This window comes from Stomoxys calcitrans, chromosome 4 (genome assembly GCF_963082655.1).
Source record: "Stomoxys calcitrans chromosome 4, idStoCalc2.1, whole genome shotgun sequence".
NCBI lineage: Eukaryota > Metazoa > Arthropoda > Insecta > Diptera > Muscidae > Stomoxys > Stomoxys calcitrans.
The window spans coordinates 143,543,184-143,568,940 of record NC_081555.1 but is presented as its reverse complement, the minus strand read 5'-3'; the positions used below and the strand labels follow the sequence as shown (position 1 = coordinate 143,568,940).

The window sequence follows — 25,757 nt, the reverse complement described above, 5'->3', positions numbered from 1 at the left end:
GCAAACACTAATGAGATATTAAGTTGAGCGCGGAACGATGTGAAACCTGGAAGGAATGGAAGATGCCAAGATGGCCTGTATTATATATATCGAAAATATAAGTCGAAACCCCAAAAAATTTTTCGAGAAGGAAACCTCATGAAAACGTGCACGAGCGGCTTTGTGCTAAGATGGCCCGTCTTATATATGTTTGTCGAAAATATAAGTCGAAACCCCAAAAAAAAAATCTTCATAAGGACCATCTATGGCGCTGCGTGAGTAGGCGCGCCGGAACACTGGTATGCAAACACCGATGAGATACTAAGTTGAGCGCGGAACGATGTGAAACCTGGCAGAAATGGAAGATGCCAAAATGGCCCGTCTTATATATGTTTGTCGAAAATATAAGTCGAAACCCCAAAAAAAATCTTCATAAGGACCATCTATGGCGCTGCGTGAGTAAGCGCGCCGGAACACTGGTATGCAAACACCGATGAGATACTAAGTTGAGCGCGGAACGATGTGAAACCTGGAAGGAATGAAAGAGGATTCCGATCGGAAGCCTGACTTGTGGTCGAGTGTGAGGCACTTCTGCCAGGGACACTGTCGTAATTTAATGGAACCCTGGAAGATCATGCTACTAGAGATGTGCGAGCAAAAAAAAAAATTATTCGCGCACGCTCACTCACGACTTTTTATGTTCACTCACGTTTACGCATGCTCACGACATAACAATTTTACCCACGCACGACTCACGAAAAACTTGCGAATAACAGTTGAAAAAATATTTTCCATGAAGTGAAAAAATAATTTTTTTTTAAACCTCGCCCATATGGTCTGGAATCGCACTTGTGACCCTTATCAAGGGCTAGTAACTCCCTCGTTCTCTTCCGGTCGCAAAATGTCCCGATATGACTTCTGTAATCGCACTCAGTGACCCCTTACCAAGAACCAGCAACTTGTTCGACCTCTTTTGGTCAACAGCTGATCAGAGTGTTCTAGCAATCCGACATACATCTAGAATCTCCTACCTACACCATCTCATCTACTATGTTCAGTAGTTCGACAAAAGGCTCGTGAACACTGGTATGCAAACACCGATGAGATTCTAAGTTGAGCGCGGAACAATGTGAAATCTGGAAGGAATGGAAGAGGTTTCCGATCGGAAGCCTGACTTGTGGTCGAGTGTGAGGCACTGCTGCCAGCGTCACAGTCGTGAATTAATGGAACCCAGGAAGATCATGCTACTAGAGATGTGCGTGTCAAAAAAAAATTATTCGCGCACGCTCACTCACGACTTTTTATGTCCACTTAGGTTCACGCATGCTCACGACAAAATCACGACTCACGAAAAAATCACGACTAACGAAAAAAATCACGACTCACGAAAAACTTGCGAATAACAGTTGAAAAAATATTTTCCATGAAGTGAAAATATTTTTTTTTTTTTGAAACCTCGGCCATATGGCCTGGAATCGTACTCGTGACCCTTATCAAGGGCTAGTAACTCCATCGTTCTCTTCCGGTCGCAAAATGTCCCGTTATGACTTCTGTAATCGCACTCAGTGGCCCCATACTAAGAACCAGCAACTTGTTCGACCTCTTTTGGTCAACAGCTGGTCAGAGTGTTCTAGCAATCCGACATCCATCTATTGGGTTGCCCAAAAAGTAGTTGCGGATTTTTTAAAAGAAAGTAAATGCATTTTTAATAAAACTTAGAATGAACTTTAATCAAATATAATTTTTTAACCTTTTTTTCTAAAGCAAGCTAAAAGTAACAGCTGATAACTGACAGAAGAAAGAATGCAATTACAGAGTCACAAGCTGTGAAAAAATTTTTCAACGCCGACTATATGAAAAATCCGCAATTACTTTTTGGGCAACCCAATGGAAACTCCTACCTAGGCCATCTCATCTACTATGTTCAGTAGTTCGACAAAAGGCTCGTGAGCATGGCTGGTCACATATCTACCTGCCGTAGAGGAGCCACTCTATCGTCCGACTTATCAGAACACCAATGTGTCCAGGAACCTAGGCCAATACAACGTCAGGAGCCAGGAGTTCGTTCAGCTCACCCAAACACCCCTCCTCGCATTCCAGCCTCATCGGCCTTGAGAGCCGTCATACTTTCCACATAAAACCTGATTTTCAGGATATTCTTTGCGGCCAACGTAGTGACATAGACCTCTGCCTGAAAGTCAGAACACTCGCTCGACAGTATAGCTGACATACCGATGTCGAGAGTCTCCATCCCGAAGCCGTTAGTGAAGACCGTGGTCTCATCTTACTCAAACACAGCATCCCCCACCCTCTACTCCCATCAGGGAAAGCGAACCTGGAACAAACACTTTAGAATCGGTCTCGGCGACAGGTTGTCTGAGACCCTCCTCATCCTACCTCCTGCATCCATGGCCTCAAGAATGGAGCTGCGACAGTGTCTGCCTTCTCTCAGCAAGCCAAATTCATTCATTCTAAGTGCTACCTTAGAGGCACAGCTCCGAATAAATACCTCATACAGGTTGTAAATTTAGCATCGCCGCCTGCGGTGTGTGTCTTAATGCCCCCTGATCCCGAAGCAGGCCAGACACCTAGAAATATTGATCTGCGACCCCATAAAGTATATATATTCTGGATTTTCTCGACATTCTGAGTCTATCTAGCCATATCCTAACAGCGGTCGAACACGAAAAGCTAGCCGTTTGAAATCTTGCATAGATACTTCTTATCGATTGATGGGCCATATGAGTCCAGGTTTGGATGTATAAACCGATTCCCGGATTTGACTTGTTGAGTCAATTTTCTTCCAATTTGGAAAAAATTTAAACAAAGCGTTCATCATCCATACAGATCGATTCGGATCGGTCTATGAACAAATATAGCCCCCATATAAACCTATCTCCGAATTTGACTTCTTGATCCCTTAGAAGCCTCAATTTTCATCCGATTTGGCTAAATTTGGAACAAAGACTTGAGTTATGACTAACAACATCCATGTCATGTATGATCCGTATCGGTCTATAAACAGATATGGCCCCCATGTAAACCGATCCCCGATTTTGACTTCTTGAGCCCTTAGAAGCCTTAATTTTCATCCGATTTGGCTAAAATTTGGAACAAAGTCTTGAGTTATGACTTCCAACATCCATGTCAGGTATGATCCGAATCGGCCAATAAACAGATATAGCCCCCATACAAACCGATCCCCGGATTTGACTTCTTTAGCCCCTAGAAGCCTCAATTTTCATCCGATTAGGCTAAAATTTGGAACAAAGACTTGAGATATGATTTCCCATATCCATGTCAAGTATGAACTGAATCGGTGTTTAAACAGATATAGCCCCCATGTAAACCGATACCCGGATTTGACTTCTTGAGCCTTTAGAAGCCTCAATTTTCATCCGATTTGCGTGAAACTTAGAACAAAGACTTGAGTTATGACTTCCAACATCCATGTCAGGTATGATCCGAATCGGTCAATAAACAGATATAGCCCCCATATAAACCGATCCCCTGATTTGACTTCTTTAGCCCCTAGAAGCCTCAATTTTCATCCGATTAGGCTAAAATTTGGAACAAAGACTTGAGATATGATTTCCAACATCCATGTCAAGTAGATCTGAATCGGTCTATGAATAGACATAGCCCCCATGTAAACCGATCCCCGGATTAGACTTCTTGAGTCCTTAGAAGCCTTAATTTTCATACGATTTGGCTAAAATTTGGAACAAAGACTTGAGATATGATTTCCAGTATCCATGTCAGGTATGATCCGAATCGGTCAATAAACAGATATATCCCCCATATAAACCGATCCCCGGATTTGACTTCTTTAGCCCCTAGAAGCCTCAATTTTCATCTGATTAGGCTAAAATTGGGAACAAAGACTTCAGATATGACTTCCAATATCCATGTCAAATATGATTCGAATCGGTCTATAAATAGATATAGCCCCCATATAAACCGATCCCCGGATTTGAATTCTTTGGCCCCAAGAAGCCTCAATTTTCATCCGATTAGGCTAAAATTTGGTACAAAGACTTGAGATATGATTTCCAATATCCATGTCAAGTATGAACTGAATCGGTGTTTAAACTGATATAGCCCCCATATAAACCGATCCCCGGATTTGACTTCTTTATCCCCTAGAAGCCTCAATTTTCATCCGATTAGGCTAAAATTTGGAACAAAGACTTGAGATATGATTTCCAATATCCATGTCAAGTATGAACTGAATCGGTGTTTAAACAGATATAGGCCCCATGTAAACCGATCCCCGGATTTGACTTCTTGAGCCCTTAAAAGCCTCAATTTTCATCCGATTTGGCTAAAATTTGGAACAAAGACTTGTTTTATGACTTTCAACATCCGTGTCGAGTATGAACCGAAGTGGTCTATAAACAGATATAGCCCCCATATAAACCCATTCCCGGATTTGACTTCTTGAGCCCTTCAAAACCTCAATACTCATCCGATTAGGCTAAAATTTGGAACAAAGACTTGAGATATGATTTCCAATATCCATGTCAAGTATGAACTGAATCGGTGTTTAAACAGATATAGCCCCTATGTAAACCGATCCCCGGATTTGACTTCTTGAGCCCTTAGAAGCCTCGATTTTCGTCCGATTTGCCTGAAAATTGAAACAAAAACTTGTTTTATGACTTTCAACATCCGCGTCGAGTATGATCCGAATTGGCCTATAAACAGATATAGCCCCCATATAAACCGATTCCCGGATTTGACTTCTTGAGCTCTTAGAAACCTTAATTTTCAACTGATTTGGCTGAAATTTGGTTCAAAATCCTATATAAGGACTTAAAACATCAGTGCCCAGTTTTATTGGAATCGGTCAATGTGGTGATGTAGGTCCCTAAGTATCGATATGACTTCCGATAAAGGCCCGCTAAGTGCCGATATGACTTCTGAAATAGGCCCCCTAACTACCGATATGACTTCTTGAGACCAAAATAATTCAAATACAAACTCAGTTAATAAGGGTAAATTTTTAGCGAAATCCATGATGGTGGTTACCCAAGATGCGGCCTGGCCCGCTTTTACTTGCTTTCTGTACATTTTTAGCAGAATCCATGGTAGTGGGTTCCTAAGATTTGTCTTTAGAGAACAATTTTGTCTTTAGAGAAAATTTTACCAAAATGTTGTCTTTGACACCTTAATTCAACCTTTGCATAAAATATCCTTAACATTTTGGGTTTAAAGAAAATTTTCTTGAAATTTTGTCTTTAGAGACAATTTCATTAAAATTGTGCCCCCCTATACTAAACTGACCATAAAAAAAAACCAATCATCACCATTACTCAATTTACCACATTTTTATTTTCACTTACAATAACCGAAGTGATGACTATTTTATTTGCCAGTTGAATTTTTACGTTTTTACTCAAATATTTGGTTATTCCCTTTTTGCTGGCTTGATCTCTAACTTTACTACTTATGGCTTAAGTAATGAGATGTGATGTCGTCCTGCCCCAATGCCACCATAATCGAATGACACATTTAATGAAGTGAAACACCAGAAGAAAAAACGAGAGAAAATAAAATTTTTGCAGTTTCACGGTCGTATTGTTGCAACAAACTGACCATAATGACAGTATGTCATTTTTGTTTCCCCCCCGCATAAAAAATCTTATTTCTATTATGGTACTATGAAAACTATTGCCATTTGGTGGCAGAGTAGGAGGAAGAGGGAAAAACTATTCATGGTCAAATGCCCGCACCATTAATCAGGAATTACAAGCTTTGCATAAAACATTGTTGCAAGTTCATGTAGCAAAGTTTGCCATTCAATTCTGAGATCATCAGGGTAATTTTTTGTGCTTTTGCTCATTTTAGATGAGTTTTGATGGTAATCGCGTCAATTGTGAACAAAAAAAAAAAACAGTGGAAAACTTTCTATCAAATCACACAAAATTGTAAAAAAAATGAATAAGGAAAGAGAAAAAATGACAGAGAATAGCGACTATGTGATACCCTAACTGGCAGGGAGGTAGGATTTCATTTTGAGGGGGGCCTATCAGAACTACAAAACGATAACAAGTACGTAAACATTTGAAAAGTAAGAATCTTTGGGGGTTCGGGCCCGATAGCCGCCCACCCCTGGCTACGTCCCTGGCTACCGGCACACTATCTGATATTTCTTAGCTTATATACATGCTCTGGGTTAAAATTGGACTGTCTTTGTTATTGTCTTTCCCCAAAAGTTCTAACAGTTAATCAGCTGGTAGCCAACGAGGCAGAGAATAGCGACTATATGTTATTCTAACTGGCAAGGAGGTACATTCTCATTTTTAGGGACATATAAGAACTACAAAACAATGATAAGTACGCATATGCGCTAAATTTGACAAGTAAAAAGGCGTTAAGTTCGGCCGGGCCGAACTTTGGATACCCATCACCTCGGGTATAGATGTAAACCACCTTTACTCAAAATCCGGTGAAAAAATTGTGCATAACTAAATATTGATCTTTATATATTCAAACCTAGACCGATTTGGGGCAAGTTGCAGAAAAATTTCGAAGAGCCTAACATAACTCACTGTCCCAAATTTCGGCGACGTCGGACAATAAATGCGCCTTTTATAGTTCCAAACCTTAAATCGAGAGATCGGTCTATATGGCAGCTATATCCAAATCTGGACCGATCTGGGCCAAATTAAAAAAAAAATTCGAAGGGCCTTATACAACTCTCTGTCCCAAATTTCAGTGAAATCGGACAATAAATGCCCCTTTATGGACCCAAGACCTTAAATCGTGAGATCGGTCTATATGGAAGCTATATCCAAATCTGGAACGATCTGGGCCAAATTGAAAAACGTTTTCGAGGAGCATAACACAACTCATTGTCCCCAATTTCAGCGAAATCGGACAATAAATGCCCCTTTATGGGCCCAAAACCTTAAATCGAGAGATCGGTCTATATGGCAACTATATCCAAATCTGGACCAATCTGGGCCAAATTGAAGAATGTTGTCGAAGAGCCTAACACAACTCACTGTCCCGAATTTCAGCAAAATCGGACAATAAATGCGCCTTTTAAAGGTCCAAAATCTTAAATCGAGAGATCGGTCTATATGGCAGCTATATCCAAATCTGGACCGATCTGTGCCATATTGCAGGAGTATGTCGAGGGGCTTAATTTAACTCACTGTCCCAAATTTCGGCGACGTCGGACAATAAATGCGCCTTTTAAAGGTCCTAAATCTTAAATCGAGAGATCGGTCTATATGGCAGCTATATCCAAATCTGGACCTATCAGTGCCATATTGCAGGAGTATGTCGAGGGGCTTAATTTAACTCCCTGTCCCAAATTTCGGCGACGTCGGACAATAAATGCGCCTTTTATAGGTCCAAAACCTTAAATCGTGAGATTAGACTATATGGCAGCTATATCCAAATCTGGCCCGATCTGTGTCATATTGCAGAAGTATGTGGAGGAGCTTAACCTTACTCACTGTCTTAAATTTCGGCGACGTCGGACAATAAATGCGCCTTTTATGGGCCCAAGACCTTAAATCGAGAGATCGGTCTATATGGCAGCTATATCCAAATCTGGATCGATCTGGGCCGAATTGTAGAAGGTTGTCGAAGACCCTATCGCAACTCATTGTCCCGAATTTTAGCTAAATCTGATAATAAATGTGGCTTTTATGGGCCTAAAACCCTAATTCGGCGGATCGGTCTATATGGGGGCTATATCAAGGCTATATATCAAGATATAGCCCATTTTCGAACTTAAGCTGCTTGTGGACAAAAAAAGAATCTGTGCAAAGTTTCAGTTCAATATATTTTTAAAGACTGAAGCGTGATTTCAACAGACAGACGGAGGGACATGACTAGATCGTCTTAGATTTTTACGCTGATCAAGAAAATATATACTTTATAAGGTCGGAAATGGATATTTGGATGTGTTGCAAACGGAATGACAAAATGAATATACCCCCATCATTTGGTGGTGGGTATAAAAATAAGAATTATGGGGGCACGGACCCGACAGCCGCCCCACCCCATGGCTACGTCCCTGGCTACTGGTACACTATCTGATATGTCTTAGCATATATCCATGCTTTGTCCAATACGAGCAATTGCCATCAATGGATGGGTTGAAATTGGACTGTAAGGAGGTAAAAAAAGTTTGTCTTTCCCCAAAATTTCTACCAGCGAACCATTTGGCATTAACTACTGACCTTTTGCCTTAATGATATCCTGATAGGATACCCTAAATTCGACCCCACAATTTGCCTTCATGAGACCCTTAAACCTCATTCATTCAAGACCCATCATATAATCGACCTCTATGCCGCTTCTTAGAGATTAATCGACCTCGCTGCTTTTCTATTTCTAAAAAGATATCCTTCAAGCTACAAAACTTTATACCCTAGTAGAAGTGCCTCACAATAGGATCTCACAATAACCTCAAGTTTAACGACCCCCTGTTTGAAAATTGCTTCCTTGCGTTTATTTATGGTGGCCTTACCAAGTGGAGATTTCATTTTTGTGTTCTCTCTCTCTCTCTCTCTCTCTCTCTCTCTTCATTGTATTTCCTCCAAATGTCCTTTGGCCATTTTTCAACAGTGTGACCGCTGTGATTTCAGTTAATCTTTGGCTATTGGCATTCACAATTTTTTTCGCTTCAGCTCACAATTTGAATTCAACTTTATCCCCCTCCAAATACCAATTGTCGAAAAAAGGCACAACAAAATTCGCTGTTGAAAAAGACCACCACTTCATCCAGCTAGAAATAAACTTGAAAATTATAAAGGAAAACACTTTGGTGGAAAGAAAAATTGCGAAAAAAAAATCCGCTAAGTTTTACACTCATCATTTGGAACAAATCTTTTCGACAACTACTTCAGACCAACAATTTGTTACTTTTGCACACTTCTAGAGTGCAAGCAGCCATGCTGGCTGCATGGCTGCCTGCTATGCTTCAACCCTCACCCCCACCATTTTGGTCAACCACTACATTGCCCTAAGTTTGAGTTTGAGAGCATGCTGCGGAAATGATTGGCATTGGGGCCAAAATGGCAACACTAATTTACAACGCTTACAAGCATTTTGGGGTTCCATGGTTAAAGTTTTTCATCGTTCCCTTTCGTGTTTCTTTGTTGGCTTGTGAAGTGTAGCTGAAACTGCATAACGTCACTGTAGCACTAGGGAACGTTGGTTGTATCTCTATAACTGGCAAAACAAACGATAAAATTGGTGGGTCACTAAATTGCATCAGAAATAAAAAATGTCACTCAAGAGTCCAGAATAAGGGCCACTTTATGTGGATAAAATTGCAATTGGAGAACAGTGGGGAAATTTAAAAGAAATTTGCACACACAAAATTTGAATAACATTTTCTTCAAAACCAAAATTTTTATGAAATTTTCTGTAAATAAATTAGGACAACATTTTAACGAAATGGTTTCTAAAAGTCAAATTTTAAAGAAAAAATTTAAAAGAAGTAAAAGCGTGCTAAATTCGGCCGGGTGGAATCTTAAATACCCTCCGCCATTGATCGCATTTGTGAAGTTCGTTGCCCGCTATCTCTTTATAGGCAAACAATGGATAATGGATAAAAATTGCTATCCTATTAGAGCTTCATCAGGTCATAAACCCATTCGAGCCAACTTGGCTTGGATGTTGGAGATGTAGAAGTCATGTAGAAAATCTCAGTCAAACTGGATAGGATTTGCGCCCTATAAGAGCTCAAAAAGTAAAATCTCAAGATCGTTTATATGAGAGCTATATCAGGTTATGGTCCGACTCAGACCATATTTGGCTCGTGAAGGTCATATAAGAAGTCAGTGTACAAAATTTCAGTAATAACGGAGAAAAATTGAGCCCTTTAAAAGCTCGAGCAGTAAAAATTGGGAGATCGGTTTATATGGGAGCCCACCAAAGGTGAGTTCTATCGGAGGCCAGTTTTTCCCATTGTGGTACTATAGAGAGAGAAAGTGAAGAAAAGGGAAAATGTGAGACCTCGTACTAGAGATTGTACACGAATAAAAAGAAAAAGACAGGAGGTGTGGAGCAACCCGAGCGGGAGCTGAAGAATCGTCCTTCCCTACGCAAGCACGGATCTACCTACGCCGGAGCCTGTGTCACTTCTCCGTCCGAAACATCCTGTTCCCTCAACAAACCTCAGGAGAGATACCAAAGGTACGTTCGCATGTTGACCCAAATCACAGAAGAAACGGCTCCCCAGAAAGGAGAGCCTACGCCTCTGCAGACCTGGACAGGAACACAGCAAGTGCTCAATAGTCTCCTCCTCATCCTCATCGTGGCAACTCCTACAGAAGTCATTGTGCGGTATACCCACGCGCGCCGCTATGACCCCTGTCAAAGTACTCATCGACATCTTATCGAACGCCAGCAACTCTCTCGTCCTCCTGCGGTCGATGAGGAGGGAAACCTTCATGCAAGGTTTCAGCCAAATGGTAATAATAATTTTTCCCATCAGAGGCTCAAGATCCGAGATCGGTTATGAACCGATTTGGACCATACCAAACACTTCATAGAAAATTTCAGTCAAATCGCATAAGATATGCTCCACTTAGTGTCTCCAGCAGTCAAGATCCTAGATCGGTTTATATGCCAGTTATAACAAAACATGGACCCATATGGGCTCAGGAACTCAAGATCCGAGATCGGTTATAAACCGATTTGGACCATTCCAAACACTTCAAACAAAATTTCAGCCAAATCGCATAAGATCTCCCCCACTTAGTGGCTCCAGCAGTCAAGATCCTAGATCGGTTTATATGGCAGTTATAACAAAACATGGACCCATATGGCCCATTTAGAATCACAACCGATCTACACTTATAGAAAATATTTATGGAAAATTGCAAGCCTCTGGCTTTTTTCCTTCGAAAGTAAGTGTGCGTTCGAGCGACGGACAGGGGGACACCCTATATCGACTTAGAATGTCAAGACGATCAAGAATATATACTGTGTTGGGTCTCAAATCAATATTTCGATGTGTTACAAACGGAATGACGAAATTAGTATACCCCCATTCTATGGTGCAGGGTATAGAAACAGTACCTTTTCTAACGGATAAATTACAAAAATTTTTCGGTAAGAAAAAAAATTTTGAAAAAACTAAATTTTCTAAATGCAAAATAATAATTATTGCGCTTCTTAAGTTTGGTCATAAAAATTATTTCATATTATTGTTGGATTAACCAGCTTAGACCAATGTGTTTTTATTTTTTGCTTTTATTTCAAATAGAAAAACAAAATAACAAAAACCTTTTGAATAGTCTCAGCAATTGTGGCGATTTCGACCTTTGCCAGAGGCCTCATCAGATTGCGATGCCACCAAACAAAAAATTACAAAAACCTTTTAAAGAGTCTCAGCACATATGGTGTGTTAAATGTATTGGGTGCGGGCTGAGAGGATCACGATTTCGGCCTTTGCCAAGGGCCTCATCAGCTTGCGATGCCACCAAACGTTTACATGCTTCCAACAACTCACTTATTCTTGGGTAATTGGGTAATAAATGCGCTCGATTACACCCAAGACCCAAAATCGACAGATCGATCTATATGGCAGCAATATCCAAATATGTTCCGATCTGGACCATTTTTGGTTCGGATATCGACGGGCCTAATAAAACTCACTGCGCCTGTTATAGGCTTAAGACTCTAAATAGGTCTATATGGCTGCTATTTGTTAATATGGTCCTATATACATCATATTCGCGTCGGATGTCGAGGACCCTTGTACAAATAAGAATAAATGCGTCTGTCATGGTCTTTAAACTTTAAAGCTGAATATCGGTCTGTATGGCCGCTATATCTAAACATAGCCCTATCTGCAGCCTATGCGGGACAGATGTTGGGTGTCTTGATACAACTCACTGTTCCGAATTTCAGTGAAATCGGGTTATAAATGCTCCTATTATAGGCCTAAAACCCAAAATCGGCAGATCGGTCTATATGGCAGCTATATCCAAACATAGTTCAATGTGGCCCGTTCAAGAACTTAACCTGCGTATAGAAAAAGTATGAGTCTGTGCAAAATTTTTAAGGGCTGTAGAATGATTACAACACACGAACAGACACACGGACATCGTTAAATCGTCTTAGAATTTTACAACGATCCGGGAGCCCATCCGGTAGGAACTAAAAGGCACCTTCTGTCTCCTGTTCACAATGGACAAAAACGTCTATGTGAGTCTGATGTCAGGCTGCCACTTAAACATTTCCTACTGAGAGTAAAGAGAAGGGAGACAGTATGGACTTCGGTACGGGCGACAGCTTTTACAACTAACAGACTCCGGCACTTGGTCCGAAATATGGTCCAATCTAGGCAAATCCAGCAAAAATATCTAACGCAGCTCATTATAGCCACCACCATAGGATGGAAGTATACTAATCCAGTTATTCCGTTTGTAACACCTCGAAATATTTGTCTAAGATCCCATAAAGTATATATATTCTTGATCGTCTTGATGTTCTAAGTCGATCTAGCCATGTCCGTCCGTCTGTCGAAATCACGATAGAGGTCGCACGCGTAAATCTAACCGCTTGAAATTTTGCACAGATACTAAATATTGATGTAGGTCGATAGGGATTGCAAATGGGACATATCGGTTCAGATTTGGCTATAGCTCCCACATAAACCGATCTCCCGATTTAACTTCTTGAGCCTCTGGAAGCCGCAATGGCTCCCATATAATTTTACTTCTTTAGCACCTGCCAGCTTCAATTTTGTCCAATTTGGCTGAAATTTTCATTGTAGTGGTTTGTTTTGCCTTCTAACAACAGCGCCAAATACGACTCCCAGGAATTTAATGATACGACGCAAACGGAATGACAAAATGAGTATACCCATCCATCGGTGGTGGGTATAAAAGAAAGACAAATTTCCTTCAAATGATGTTGAGCATAATACATACTTTTAGTTGTCCCACTGTGCAATTCGGTCAACAAACAAAACTTTATAAAGACTTGGCAGCCAACAATTGACCATAGTATATAACGCTGACGATGAACATAAAGAGTCAAATTTTGTTGCCACTCTCTAAATGTTTTCTTTTCGCCACTTGTGGAACTTTTTTTCCGGTCTGAGGCAGCAAAATGAAGAAGCCTCTCTCAGACGAGTACATCCACGCCACGTCATGTCAATGGCAAAAAGTGAGAGTTTTTTTTTTACAACAAAACCGTGGAGGAAGCATATTTTCACCAGATTTCAGCAAACAAAAGTTGATGTACGAGGTTAGCTAATGAAATTTTTAAAAAAAATGTCAATGATCTTCTCTTTTTCCGGTGTACAATAATGACATTCCTTTAGTTTGCCTATTAATTTTGACTCATACCAATTTTGGTTCAGGAATATTAGTAATCAAATTTAATCACTTCTAGCCGAAATATCCCGATTTGATTTTTTGAGCCCAATTAACTTTTTGAGTTTTCATCAGTTTTGTTGTTTCCATATGATGTTCCCTTATGCATATGTTTCAATTCCTACCCTCGTTACAACATTAAGGGCTATGAACTGATTTTGCAAAGAATTTTTGCTGTAAGAAAAAATATTTTTTTTATGATGCCGAGTACAGTTTTATTTTCACTGATTTTTTGTCGTGGCCATTGTGGTTCGTCCATGATGTTGCTGTTGATTTTGTAGCCGTTTTGATTTTTTGTTCCTCAACATAGACACCGTAGCCACACTAGGAACACCCCACGGAGTCTTGCTTTGCTTTGCTCTTTTTATGACCTCAACCCATGAAACTTCCATAAAAAAAAATTGTAGTGGACTATGGCATTGTCATCATCACAACATCGTTGTCGTCATCAAGTTTTACAATGACCACTTCCGTTGTAATAAAGCTGGCAAAAAAATCGAAATGAGTCTGATGACCCACCATTCCCAGGCCGAAGCGCAGCCCACACTCTCTAAGTGTGTTAAACCCTCCCTAGTGATGTTCAACCACATCCTGCATCCTTTCTTGTGGTTGTTTTTGTCGGAAAACCACTTGTTTTGTTGCCTTCTAAAGTTCGTCAACATTGGCCCCAAATGCCGTTGGACTTCACCACCAGCAACAACAACGGCACACCAAAGAACAAAAATGATTTGTACAGCGAGAGATACATTCATGTTGCGTCCCTTTTTATTTCGCTTAATTTTGTGTCCAAAAAACCAATGGAGAACAGGGTGCCAAGTGTCTACGAATTTTAAATAAAAAAATTTTTGTGTAACAAATTTTTCTATGTATTTTGCATCGCAACTATATCATTTTTTGAAAAATTCATCTAAAATAAAAAAAATTGTAAAAAAAATCAATAAGAATTTGTTTAAAAAAAATATTTTTTTTTTTAATATTTGATAACAATTTTTATAGAAAAATTTTCCATACAATTTTTTTCTAGAAAAAAAGGACGATACCAAAGTAGAGAAGAGGGGAAAATTTTTGATAACAATTTGAGGAAAAAATTTTTCCTTTGTGCTTTGTAGTCCCGTCCAGCTTATACCTTTTTTAGTGCACCTGTAGTCGAATTGGTAGCGTGCTCGGATTGTCAGTGCGGGAATAGTGTGTTCGATTTACACCAGAGGCCGCTGTCGTCTCTGGAGACTACCACTCTTACCTACTACCCTATTATAGATAGAATTTTAGTACCAAGATTTTTCTAAAAACAAGATCGATTGACCAATTGTTTCTAGAAAACATTTCGATACGAATTTTCAATAAAAAACATTTTGTAACGACTTTTTATAGAAAAAATTTCGAAATCAATTGTAATCGATTTTCAAAGAAAATATTTGGATAACACTTTTTTATGAACAATTTTCATAGCCAATAATATATAGAAAAGAGTTTTAAGTAGAGAATTTTATTAAAAAATTTTGTTTTCAAATTTTTTTGATAACAAATTTTGCAGAAAAAACTTCGAAACTACTTTTTTAGAAAATTTGGAAAAAAAATTTTATGAAACGATTTTTCGATTGCAGTTGTTTTAAGAAAATTTTTCAATAACAATTTTTTTTTTCATGAAAATTTTTAGGTTTTTCGATAAAAAATTTTTACAGAAAAAGGTCGATAACAGTTTTTAAGAGAAGATGTTTCAATAACAAATGTTTATTGGTGAAAATTTTGCTATCAATCAAAATTAAAACAAGTTCAATTATAATTTTTTAAAGAATTTTTTTGAAAAATTTTTGATAAAAATTTTTTGAAAAATTTTCGATAAAAATTTGTTGAAAAATTTTTTAAAAAATTTACGATAAAAATTTTTTGAAAAATTTACGATAAACATTTTTTGAAAAATTTTAGATAAGATTTTTTTGAAAAATTTTAGACAAGAATTTTTTTTTTAAATTTTCTACAACATTTTCTTTTTTTTTGAAAAATTGTCGTTGCAACTTTTTTAAAAACCTTCGATAACAATCTTTTGGAAATTTTTCGATAACAATTTGTTGATTACAACTTTTACAGCAAAAGTTTGGTTCCAATTATTTCTAAAAAGGATCGATAACAAATGTTTCTAGAGAATTTGATAACAATTTTTAACAAAAGATTTTTCGATAACAATTGATTTTTAAATAACAAGTGTTTATAGGAAAAATTTTACTATCAATTGTAATAGAAAAAATTTTCCTTTGTAAGAGATTTTGATTTTTTTTTTAATTTTTCGGTAACAATTTAAAAAATTGATAACAATAAAAAACAAAGTCGATAACAGTTCCATAAAAAAATTCGATAACAATTTCTTAAAAAATTTTGATAACAATTTCTTGACAAATTTCGATAACAATTTCTTAAAAAAATGTCAACAACAATTTAAAAAAAAATTGCGATAACAATTTTTTTTTAAAAATCGATAACATTTTTTTCTTGTTTTTCAATAATTTGTTTTAAAATTTTCGAAAAAATTGTTTTAGAAAAAATTTTTCGATAAAATTTTTTTAGAAAAAATTTTTGATAACATTTTTTTAGAAAAATTTTTCGATAACAATTTTTTAAAAGATTTTTTCGATAAAAACTTTTTAGAAAATTTCTTGATTGCAACTATAATATACCAATTATTTTCAGAAAAATATCGAAACCAAATGTTTCTAGTGTATTTGATTACAATTTTGAAGAAAAGATTTTTCGATAACAATTGTTGACAGAAAATTAGCAATTTATTTTTGCAAAATTTTTGATAAAAACTTTTACAGAAAATATTGCGAAACAAATTTTCCCTAGCAGAGATGTTCGATTATAATTTGTGAGAGGAGATTTTTCATAAATGAAAGTTTTTAGAAAAAATGTTTGTATCAATGGAAAAAATAGAAAAAAAATTAATAGAAAAAACTTAACTATCAAATTTTTATACGAAAAAGTTCGCTTTATAGATTTTTCTATTATATTTTTAAAAAATTTTGATAAAAATTTTTAAAGCAAAATTTCAGTACCAAAAAAAATGTCGATAACAAATAAAATCGGTAAAAATTTGACTTTTCGATAACAATTAAACTATTTTATAAAAATTTTTAAAGAAAAAAAATGTATGACAACTTTTTCTAGAAAAAATGATTTGGAAGCCACCGTAGCGAGTAAAATTTTTCTACCAAGTGGTGTCGCTATGCGGCACTATGTTCGGACTCGGCATAAAAAAGGAGAACCCTTATTATTGAACTTAGATCTTGAATTGGACTGAACTCATTGATGTGAGAAAAGTATCCCCAGTTAGTTAATGGAATGTCCATGGAAAATTTAGTAGAAATTTTTAAAGAAAAACTGGTACTGATTTTTATAGAAAACATTTCAACAACAATTTGATATAGATAAAAATTTTTACAGCAAAAATGTTGATAGACATTTTTAAAGAATAAGTTTCGATAACCTTTTTTTTAAATCGATAAAATTATAGAAAATATTTCGATACCACTTTTTTTGGAAAAAATGTCGACAACAACATATATATTTCGATACCAACTTTTTATGGCAAACATTTCGATAAAAAAAAATTTTACAGAAAAAAATGTTGATAACACTTTTTTATCGACGAAATTTCGATAACATTTTTTTATAAAAAAATCGATAACATCTTTGTATAGAAAATATTTGGATACCAAATTTTTCTAAAACTTTTTAAAATTTTTTTAGCAAAAAATTTTTCGAAAATAATTGAAATATTTCGATACAAACTTTTTTGAACAAACATTTCGATACCAAATTTTTTAAAGAAATATTTCGATACAACTTTTTAAGTTCAAAAATTACGCTACAACTTTTTAAGGGCAGAAATATCGATATTTTTTTAACCAAAAATTTTGATTGCAACTTTTAAACGAAAAACATTTTTCTTGTAGAAAGAAATTAGAAAAAAAAATTTTACAAAAAAATTTCGATTACAATTTTTTAAAGAACAAATTTTGATATAATGATATTTGTCGAAAAAATTCACTAAAAATTGGTTTCTTATCAAAAAATATCAATAACAATTTTTGTATCAACTTTTTTCTAAAAAAAATCGCTATTAATTTGTTCTAGAAAAGATTCGTAACCATTTTTTTTTTGTAAAAAAATTACTCTAAAATTTTTTAAGAACAAAATTCGCTGCCAATAGAGAAAATTCTCCTTAAATATTGGTAATTTGTATGTGCAAAATGATTGCGAAATTGAATTTTCACAAAAACTCCCCACTTTTATATTTTCTGTAATGTGCTTGCCTTCTAAGACACTTTTCCGAAAATGGCTTTTCTGTTCGTAACATTCTTCTCATTTCCTTTCCATACAAATTTGTGTTTGCTTTTAGGTTATCAAACGCCAACAAATCCCTATTTCGGTGCCACCGTTGGTCGAGTGTGCAATCGCATCGGTAATGGACGTTTCATGTTGAACGGCAAAGAGATACAGGTGGCTCGAAATTTTAACAACAAACACCAACTGCATGGCGGCTTCATTGGTTTTGACAAAGTCCATTGGCAAGTGGTGGGTCAACACAAAGACGGCATTACACTGCAGCACCACTCGCCGGACGGACACGAAGGATATCCTGGCGAAGTAACCGCAACAGTGAAAATCGCATTAACCGAGGACAACTGTGTGCATCTACAGATGCAAGCGGAGACAACAAAAGCGACGGCTGTCAATATGACAAATCATAGCTATTTCAATTTGGCTGGACATGTAAGTAGAAATCGATAGATCTAACGATCGATATGTACTCGTGCATTTCCTTGTGTTTGGTTCCGGCCACTCCAACCATGTGTGTGGCAAGATGGTCGGGGCGGTTGTTTGAGTGTGTTGTTTGATTGTAGGTCAGAGACGGGTTGTTTGGCCTTAACAATATGCTGCTTGCCATAGTTTTGTCTTGATTGAGTTGAGGATTAAGTTGCACACACACACACACACACACCCATTCACTAACACATGCTCTGTGCTGTGTAAAGAACAAAATTTGTTGCAAATAGGAAATGGAATGGAATTCAAATGAAATTGAAATTGTCGGAAGGATATGTTGCTGCAATGTTATCTCTCACCCATCGATATTGCATGGCTATGCAGCTTTATTTTCGTTATACTACCTGTCCCATGATGTCCTTCCATGGATATTTTGTCGTAGCTCAATGTTTAGAAAAAACATTTCCCAGCGGAAGATTTTTAAGTGGAAGATTTATGACCGACCTGTCACCAATCCAATTCCGTAGGTCTTTGTGATGGCTGGTTAAAGGTTGCACCATGGGCTTCCCTCTATTGTTCAAGAGCAAGCAGCGCTTCACTAGATCATTGAAAATTGAAAATGTCAATTTCAAAGCACAGCAATTTATTCAAATTGTGAAGGTTCTGGAAAGTGTGATGTGTGTGAACTGCCAAGCATTGGAGATACAATAGTTCCCTTGGTATATGTCAATTTACAAAACTAGCAGTGTTAAGGATAAGTGGGGAGACAACAATGCATTCTAACTGCAAAAAAAAAACTATGGCATTTTTTAATCTTGAAAAGTATGCGAAAAATTGTAAATTTGATGTTAAGAAAGGCCACCGTAACGCAGAGGTTAGTATGTCCGCCGAACGACTGGGTTTAAATCCTGGCGTGAATATCAACAAAATTTTCAGCGGTGGTTATCCCCTTACTAATGCTGGCTGCTTCTGTGAGATATCCTGCCATGTTAAAACTTCTCTACCAAGTGGTGTCGCTATGCGACACGCACATCCGGCTTGGCATAAAAAAGGAGGTCCCTTATCATCATCATATCCTGATCCTTAATGGAAAGTTCCTAGGAAATTTTGTTAATTATTACGAAAATCTTAATAACAATGGAAAAACATTTATTAAATGAGCTTCTATGTCCTGACAAGGGATAGCTGTGAGCACCTCACAGGCTGGAGCATTGAGCTCCAATTTGTGTGTTGCATTGTTGCACGAGAAGCTTAGCTGCGAGCTACCGGACGCGTCCACAGGTTGGGGATAGTGGAATGCTCCATACGGAAACGCGGCAACGGCAGTCGCGGACAATCAGCGGTATTGAGCGGGGAGTTTCAATGAGAGGCCGGGCGGCACCGGCTTTTGCACAAATACTGAGTGCCTATGATGCTTGATATGACAAGGCCAGTTATCGGCGCCTTCAAATAACCAATGGCCATCCTGTTCCCGCGACGATCGGTCTGTATGACAGCTATATCCAAATCTGGACCGATATGGGCCAAATTGAAGAAGGATGTCGAAGGGCCTAACTCAACTAACTGTTCTGAATTTTAGCAAAATCGGACAATAAATGCGCCTTTTATGGGCCCAAAACCATATATCGAGAGATCGGTCTGTATGACAGCTATATCCAAATCTGGACCGATCTGGGCCAAATTGAAGAAGGATGTCGAAGGGCCTAACTCAACGAAGTGTAATGAATTTTTGCAAAATCGGATAATAAATGCGTCTTTCATGGGCCCAAGATCTTAAATCGAGAGATCGGTCTATACGACAGCCATATCCAAATGTGGACCGAACTGTGTCATATTGTAGAAGGATGTCGATGGGCCTAATTAAACTCACTGTACCAAATTTTGGCGACATCGGACAATAAATGCCGGTCTATGTGGCAGCTATATCCAAATCTGGACCGCTCTGGGCCAATTTGACGAAGGATGTCGAAGGGCCTAACACAACACACTGTCCTAAATTTCAGCGAAATCGGATAGTAAATGCTCCTTTTATGGGCCCAAACCTTAAATCAATGGATCGGTCTATATGGCATCTTTATCCAAATCTGGACCGATCTGGGCCAAATTGAAGAGGGCTGCCGAAGGGCCTAACACAACTCACTGTCCCAAATTTCGGCGAAATCGGATATTGAAAGTGGCCTTTTATGATCCCAAAACCTTATATCGAGAGATCGGTCTGTATGACAGTTATATCCAAATCTGGACCGATCTGGGCCAAATTCAAGAAGGATGTCGAATGGCCTAACTCAACTTACTGTCCTACGTTTTAGGAAAATCGGATAATAAATGCGTCTTTTATGGGCCCAAAACCATAAATCGAGAGATGGCAGCTATATCCAAATCTGGACCGATCTGGGCCAAATTGACGAAGGATGTCGAAGGGCCTAACACAACTCACTGTCCCAAATTTCAGCGAAATCGGATAATAAATGCTCCTTTAATGGGCCCAAAACCTTAAATCGATGGATCGATCTATATGGGAGCTATATCCAAATCTGGACCGATCTGAGCCCAATTGAAGAAAGAAGTCGAGTGGCTTAACACAACTCACTGTGCCAAATTTCAGCAAAATCGTATAATAAATGTGGCTTTTAAGGACCTAAGACCCTAAATCGCCGGATCGGTCTATATGGTTGCTATATCAAGATATAGTCCGACATAGCCCATTATCGAACTTAACCTGCTTAAGGACAAGCTGGAACCCATCATCATGACAGTGTCATCCGCGTAGGTAACTACTTTTACCCTCTCCTTCTCGAAATAACTTCTGGTTATCACCAGAAGCCAGAAAGGAATTCCTCTGGTCGAAATTTTCCTAATCGCTCCCTCTACTAGTGAAAGCGTTGATAATCCAGCCACTGTGGCGCAGAGGTTAATATGTACGCCTATGACGCCGAACGACTGGGTTCGGGTATCCAACCATTGCCCTGTTGTGTCTTCTCCTCGCATTTGTGGGGCAGTGATACAAAATATCCGCAATCGTCTACAACTCCTGCTTGTTATTGCTCAGCCTTGCGTCCAGCTCTACGTCAAAGACGTAAGGTCCTTGTATATGCGACGTCCTGTTCCGCGAAGTACTTGGCCACAGCATTTCTTCTCTACAACCCACAGCACCAGTCCAGAAAGTGTCTACCCTACCAAGAAGCTTGCATAGGAGGGTGCTCCGTAGCACGAAATGCGCCAATCTGCTATCTTTTCATGGTCAGCTCATTGGCTACTTCGTTCCCTCAATGACCCGGGACTAAGCACAGCCTTTGTCATGGCGATCTTCACTGCACACAACCCAAATACAGGTGCAAAAACTAAGATCGAGAATGGCGTTTAGAGCCTCTTTCCGGGCGCTTCACCTTAAGTTCTTGTCCAAAGCTCGATGTCACACCAGACATCAATTGGTGAAAATCGGCCGAAAAATGTAGTGTACCGTTCCAGGCCTTAGTCTGAACCCCTACCTAATAAGTTGCAATAGATGCAAACAGCCACACCGATGGACGGACAGACACACAGACATGGTTGATCGACATAGAATGTCAGGACGATCAAGAAAATATATACATCATAGGCTCGCAGAGCAATATTCCGATATTAGTGGGTTGCCCAAAAAGTAATTGCGGATTTTTAAAAGAAAGTAAATGCATTTTTAATAATACTTAGAATGAACTTTAATCAAATATACTTTTTTACACTTTTTTTCTAAAGCAAGCTAAAAGTAACAGCTGATAACTGACTGAAGAAAGAATGCAATTACAGAGTCACAAGCTGTGAAAAAATTTGTCAACGCCGACTATATGAAAAATCCGCAATTACTTTTTGGGCAACCCAATATTACTCCCCGCACCATATTTAAATATAGCTGTCATATAAACCAATCTGCCATAAAAGCCGCATTTATTATCGAATTTTGCTGAAGTTTGACTAATAGAAACTCCCGACATCTGAATGGTTCAGATCAAGCAATTAGGGTCGTAGCCTTTGCTCCTGGTGAAAAATATCTACTCCATCTTTCCAGGATTTATGGCAAGCCCTTTGGCCTTCGCCTATAGAGTCAGCTTCCTCAACGCCACCTGCATGAAAACCGCAATAGTGGCAATCAAGCTGGAACCCACCATGACGACGGCGTCATCCGCGTAGGGAATGACTTGCACCCTTTTCTTCATGGAAGACCTCAGAATCCTATTGACAACCAGAAGCCACAAAAGAGTATACAAAACCCCTCCTTGCGGAGCACCATTGGTTACGACGTTCCTAATCGAGCCCTTTTCTTGTAAAAGCGTTGGTTATTCGGCTTTTCGGCATCGAATCCACACAATTTTAGGAAGGCCTCCTATCCGACCCGGCAACCCCAGAGGAGAAAGGGTTCATGCCCATCCAAACTGTCTTTTCGGTGGGTGCTAACCAGTGATTCTGCTAGGCTAAGCTTCTTTGTCCGATCTCATCGCGTTATCTGTCTGAACCATCTTTTTCTAGGTATTTAGAGAGACCTCCTCGAGATGTGCTGCGTATGCAAGATCACAAAGATTGGAGAAAACCCGTTTTTCCTATCTCTTTCGGCAGTCTTAGACATATATTTTTATGATTGCTTCCGATTAGACTGCCAATCCAATTCTGACTCCATTTTGGAGCCATCGGTGAAAACCAAGGTCTCAACGTCCTCAAACACAGTCACCCCCTCTCAAATGGTATAATGGCCTCGGAAGTCTGAAATCGTCTTCTCTTAAACCTTCCGCATCTCTTTTACTAGTTGTGAACTAAACACAAAAAATTGGTATACAAATTCGAGGTGGGGTGCCTAGGGGGACCGCCCCACCAGCGAAGCCCGCCAAATTTATATAAAAAACAAACATGGTAATATGGGACTCAAATGAGAGGTATTTGAGAGTAGAAATCGAATGGGGTCACCAAATGTGGGGCCATGTGGCTGGGGTCCTGCTTCACCCACAAAAACATCGCCTAAATCGGACATATTTACCGACCAAAGCAATATGGGGCTCAAATTACAAGTCTTTGGCAGTAAATGACGAAATTGAGACTTACTTTCATAACCAAATATCTTGGGGTCCGCTCCACCTATGAAACACCTACCAAAATGGACTTATTAACTAACCATGGCATATGGGACTCAATAAAAGATAGCTCAGAGAAAAGCTTTTCTTTCTTTAATTAGCTATGACAAAACATTTGTTCCACTAGCCGAACGTAGAACAGCGTTCCAAGCTTCTCGATCTTCTGCGCTCATTCTAAAATCTCTGACACCAAGTTTCGAGGTGTCTCCCACCACTTGATCTTTCCCTCGGGCTTAGAGAAGAGCACTCTTATATTTCGGAATTTAAGAACTAAGTGTCTGGATGGTCCTCTATCGTCAAAATAACTCTCAAACCGGAAATATATACCCGCCATGGCAATATGGGGCTTAAAAGAAAGGTATAGGTAGTGGAGCAATGCAAATTTGCCGATGAATATCCCATTAGGGACAAGGGGCAAACTTTTCACATATCAATGAGTGCTGTCCGATTAAAGTTTAAGCTCAATGATAAGGGGCCTCCTTTTTATAGCCGAATCCGAACGGCGTGCCGCAGTGCGACACCACTTTGGGGAGTAGTTTTTACGTAGCAAAGTTCCTCATAAATGAAAAATCCTCATAAATGAGCATCAGAAGGGAATAACCACCGCTCAAAAATTTTTTCTGATGTTCTCGCCAGAATTCGAACTCAGACATTCAGCATCATAGGCTGACATGCTAACCTCTGAGCTACGCTGGCCTACAATTAGGCAGTGGAGCACGAAATTGATATCCACATTCCGGCGAAAATAATTCAGGGGTCGTCCCAGGTCAAAAAAACACCCCCAAATGGAACCTTGGCAATATAGGGCTCAAATAAAAGCTATTATAGAGAGAAAGAAGATGCAGTGGAGAGGGCCAGGTTCAGCCAGATGAAAGGTATTTGAGAGTAATAAGATAGACAGCCAAACGAACATGATAGAAAACAATCCCCCATTCTATGGGGGACGGCATAATAATTTCGAGCCTATACGAACCTGTAAATTGCGCTATATGTTTACCTTTCATCTCTTTTCTGTCTGGTGCCATAGACGAAAGCATGAGGGAACGGCGGGAGATTTTTTAGCAATCAGCGAGTTCTGTCTGACTACACTCTCTGTCTGTCCACACTCTCTGGCTCTGTGCTGATGAATGAACTGATAATTTACTATTAGCTCAGCTACACAGATTTCAGTTTATTGAGGTTTAATGGCTTTTGCAATAATGATTACTTGACGCCCGTTATTACAAAACTTTTAACAGAAACCTCCTTGAAACACCTTCATAATATCAACTGTGTCAATTTAGAACATTAATTGCGTCTGACACTTATCTAAGAATATACAATCCATTAATTAAATCGCAACCATAGAATAATCCTCCAAAGCGAATCCTTAGGACATTTTAATTCTTACTGCAAATAGGGTGTGAACAAAGGATTATTAACAAGTAAAAGGGTGCTATGTTCGGCCGGACCGAATCTTATATACCCTCCACCATGGATCACATTTGCCAAGTTCTTTGTCCGACATTTTAGGCAAACAAATGATAATGGATAAGAATTGCCAGCTATTGGAGCTATTGGTACCAAGTTATGAACCGATTGGGGCTATACTTGGTTTGGCTGTTGGAGACCAAAGTGGAAGTCATTATGCAAAATTTCAGCCAAATCGAATAAGAATTGCGCCCTTTAGTGAATCAAGAAATAAAATCGGGAGATATGTTTATATAGGAGCTGCATCAGCAATTGGGATCATTCTATGGGTTGCCCAAAAAGTAATTGCGGATTTTTTTAAAGAAAGTAAATGCATTTTTAATAAAACTTAGAATGAACTTTAATCAAATATACTTTTTTTACACTTTTTTTCTAAAGCAAGCTGAAAGTAACAGCTGATAACTGACAGAAGAAAGAATGCAATTACAGAGTCACAAGCCGTTGAAAAAATTTGTCAATGCCGACTATATGAAAAATCCGCAATTACTTTTTGGGCAACCCAATAAAAACAGTTGTTGGAAATTAACAAACAAAACACTTCATGCAAAATTTCAGCCAAATCGGATAATATTTGCGCCCTCTAGTGGATCTTGAAATCAAGATCAGAGATCGGTTTATATGGGAGCTATATCAGGTAATGAGGCGATTTGGATCTTACTTCGCACAGTTCCATTGAAATTAAAACAAAATACTTCATGCGAAATGTCGGCCAAATCATATAATAATTGCGCCCTCTAGCGGTTAGTTAAGTTCAAGATCCGAGATCGGTTTATATGACAGCTATATCAGGTTATAAACCGATTTTGAGCATTCTTGGCACAGTAGTTGAAAGTTAGAAGGAAATACGTCAAATTCTCAGTCAAATAGGATAATTATTGCGCCCTCTAGAGGCTCAAGAAATCCAGATCCAGGATCGGTTTATATGGGAGCTATTTTAAAACATTGACCGATATAGCCCATTTACCATCCCAACTGACCTACACAAATAGGAAGTATTAGTGGAAAATTTCAAGCTCCTAGATTTATTACTATGGAAGTTAGCGAGTTTTCAACAGAAGGAAGGACAGGCGGACGGACGGAAGGACAG

At 38.5% G+C, this 25,757-nt stretch overlaps 1 protein-coding gene across 1 annotated transcript in view; it reads left to right on the top strand.

Moving 5' to 3' along the window:
* LOC106087640 (galactose mutarotase) overlaps positions 1 to 25,757 on the top strand; it is a 78,424-nt gene that overhangs the window by 21,661 nt on the left and 31,006 nt on the right. Inside the window, exon 3 of the mRNA XM_013252754.2 lies at positions 17,734 to 18,107. Within this exon, the coding sequence (XP_013108208.2) occupies positions 17,734 to 18,107 (374 nt within the window). The remainder of the gene's footprint in view (positions 1 to 17,733; positions 18,108 to 25,757) is intronic.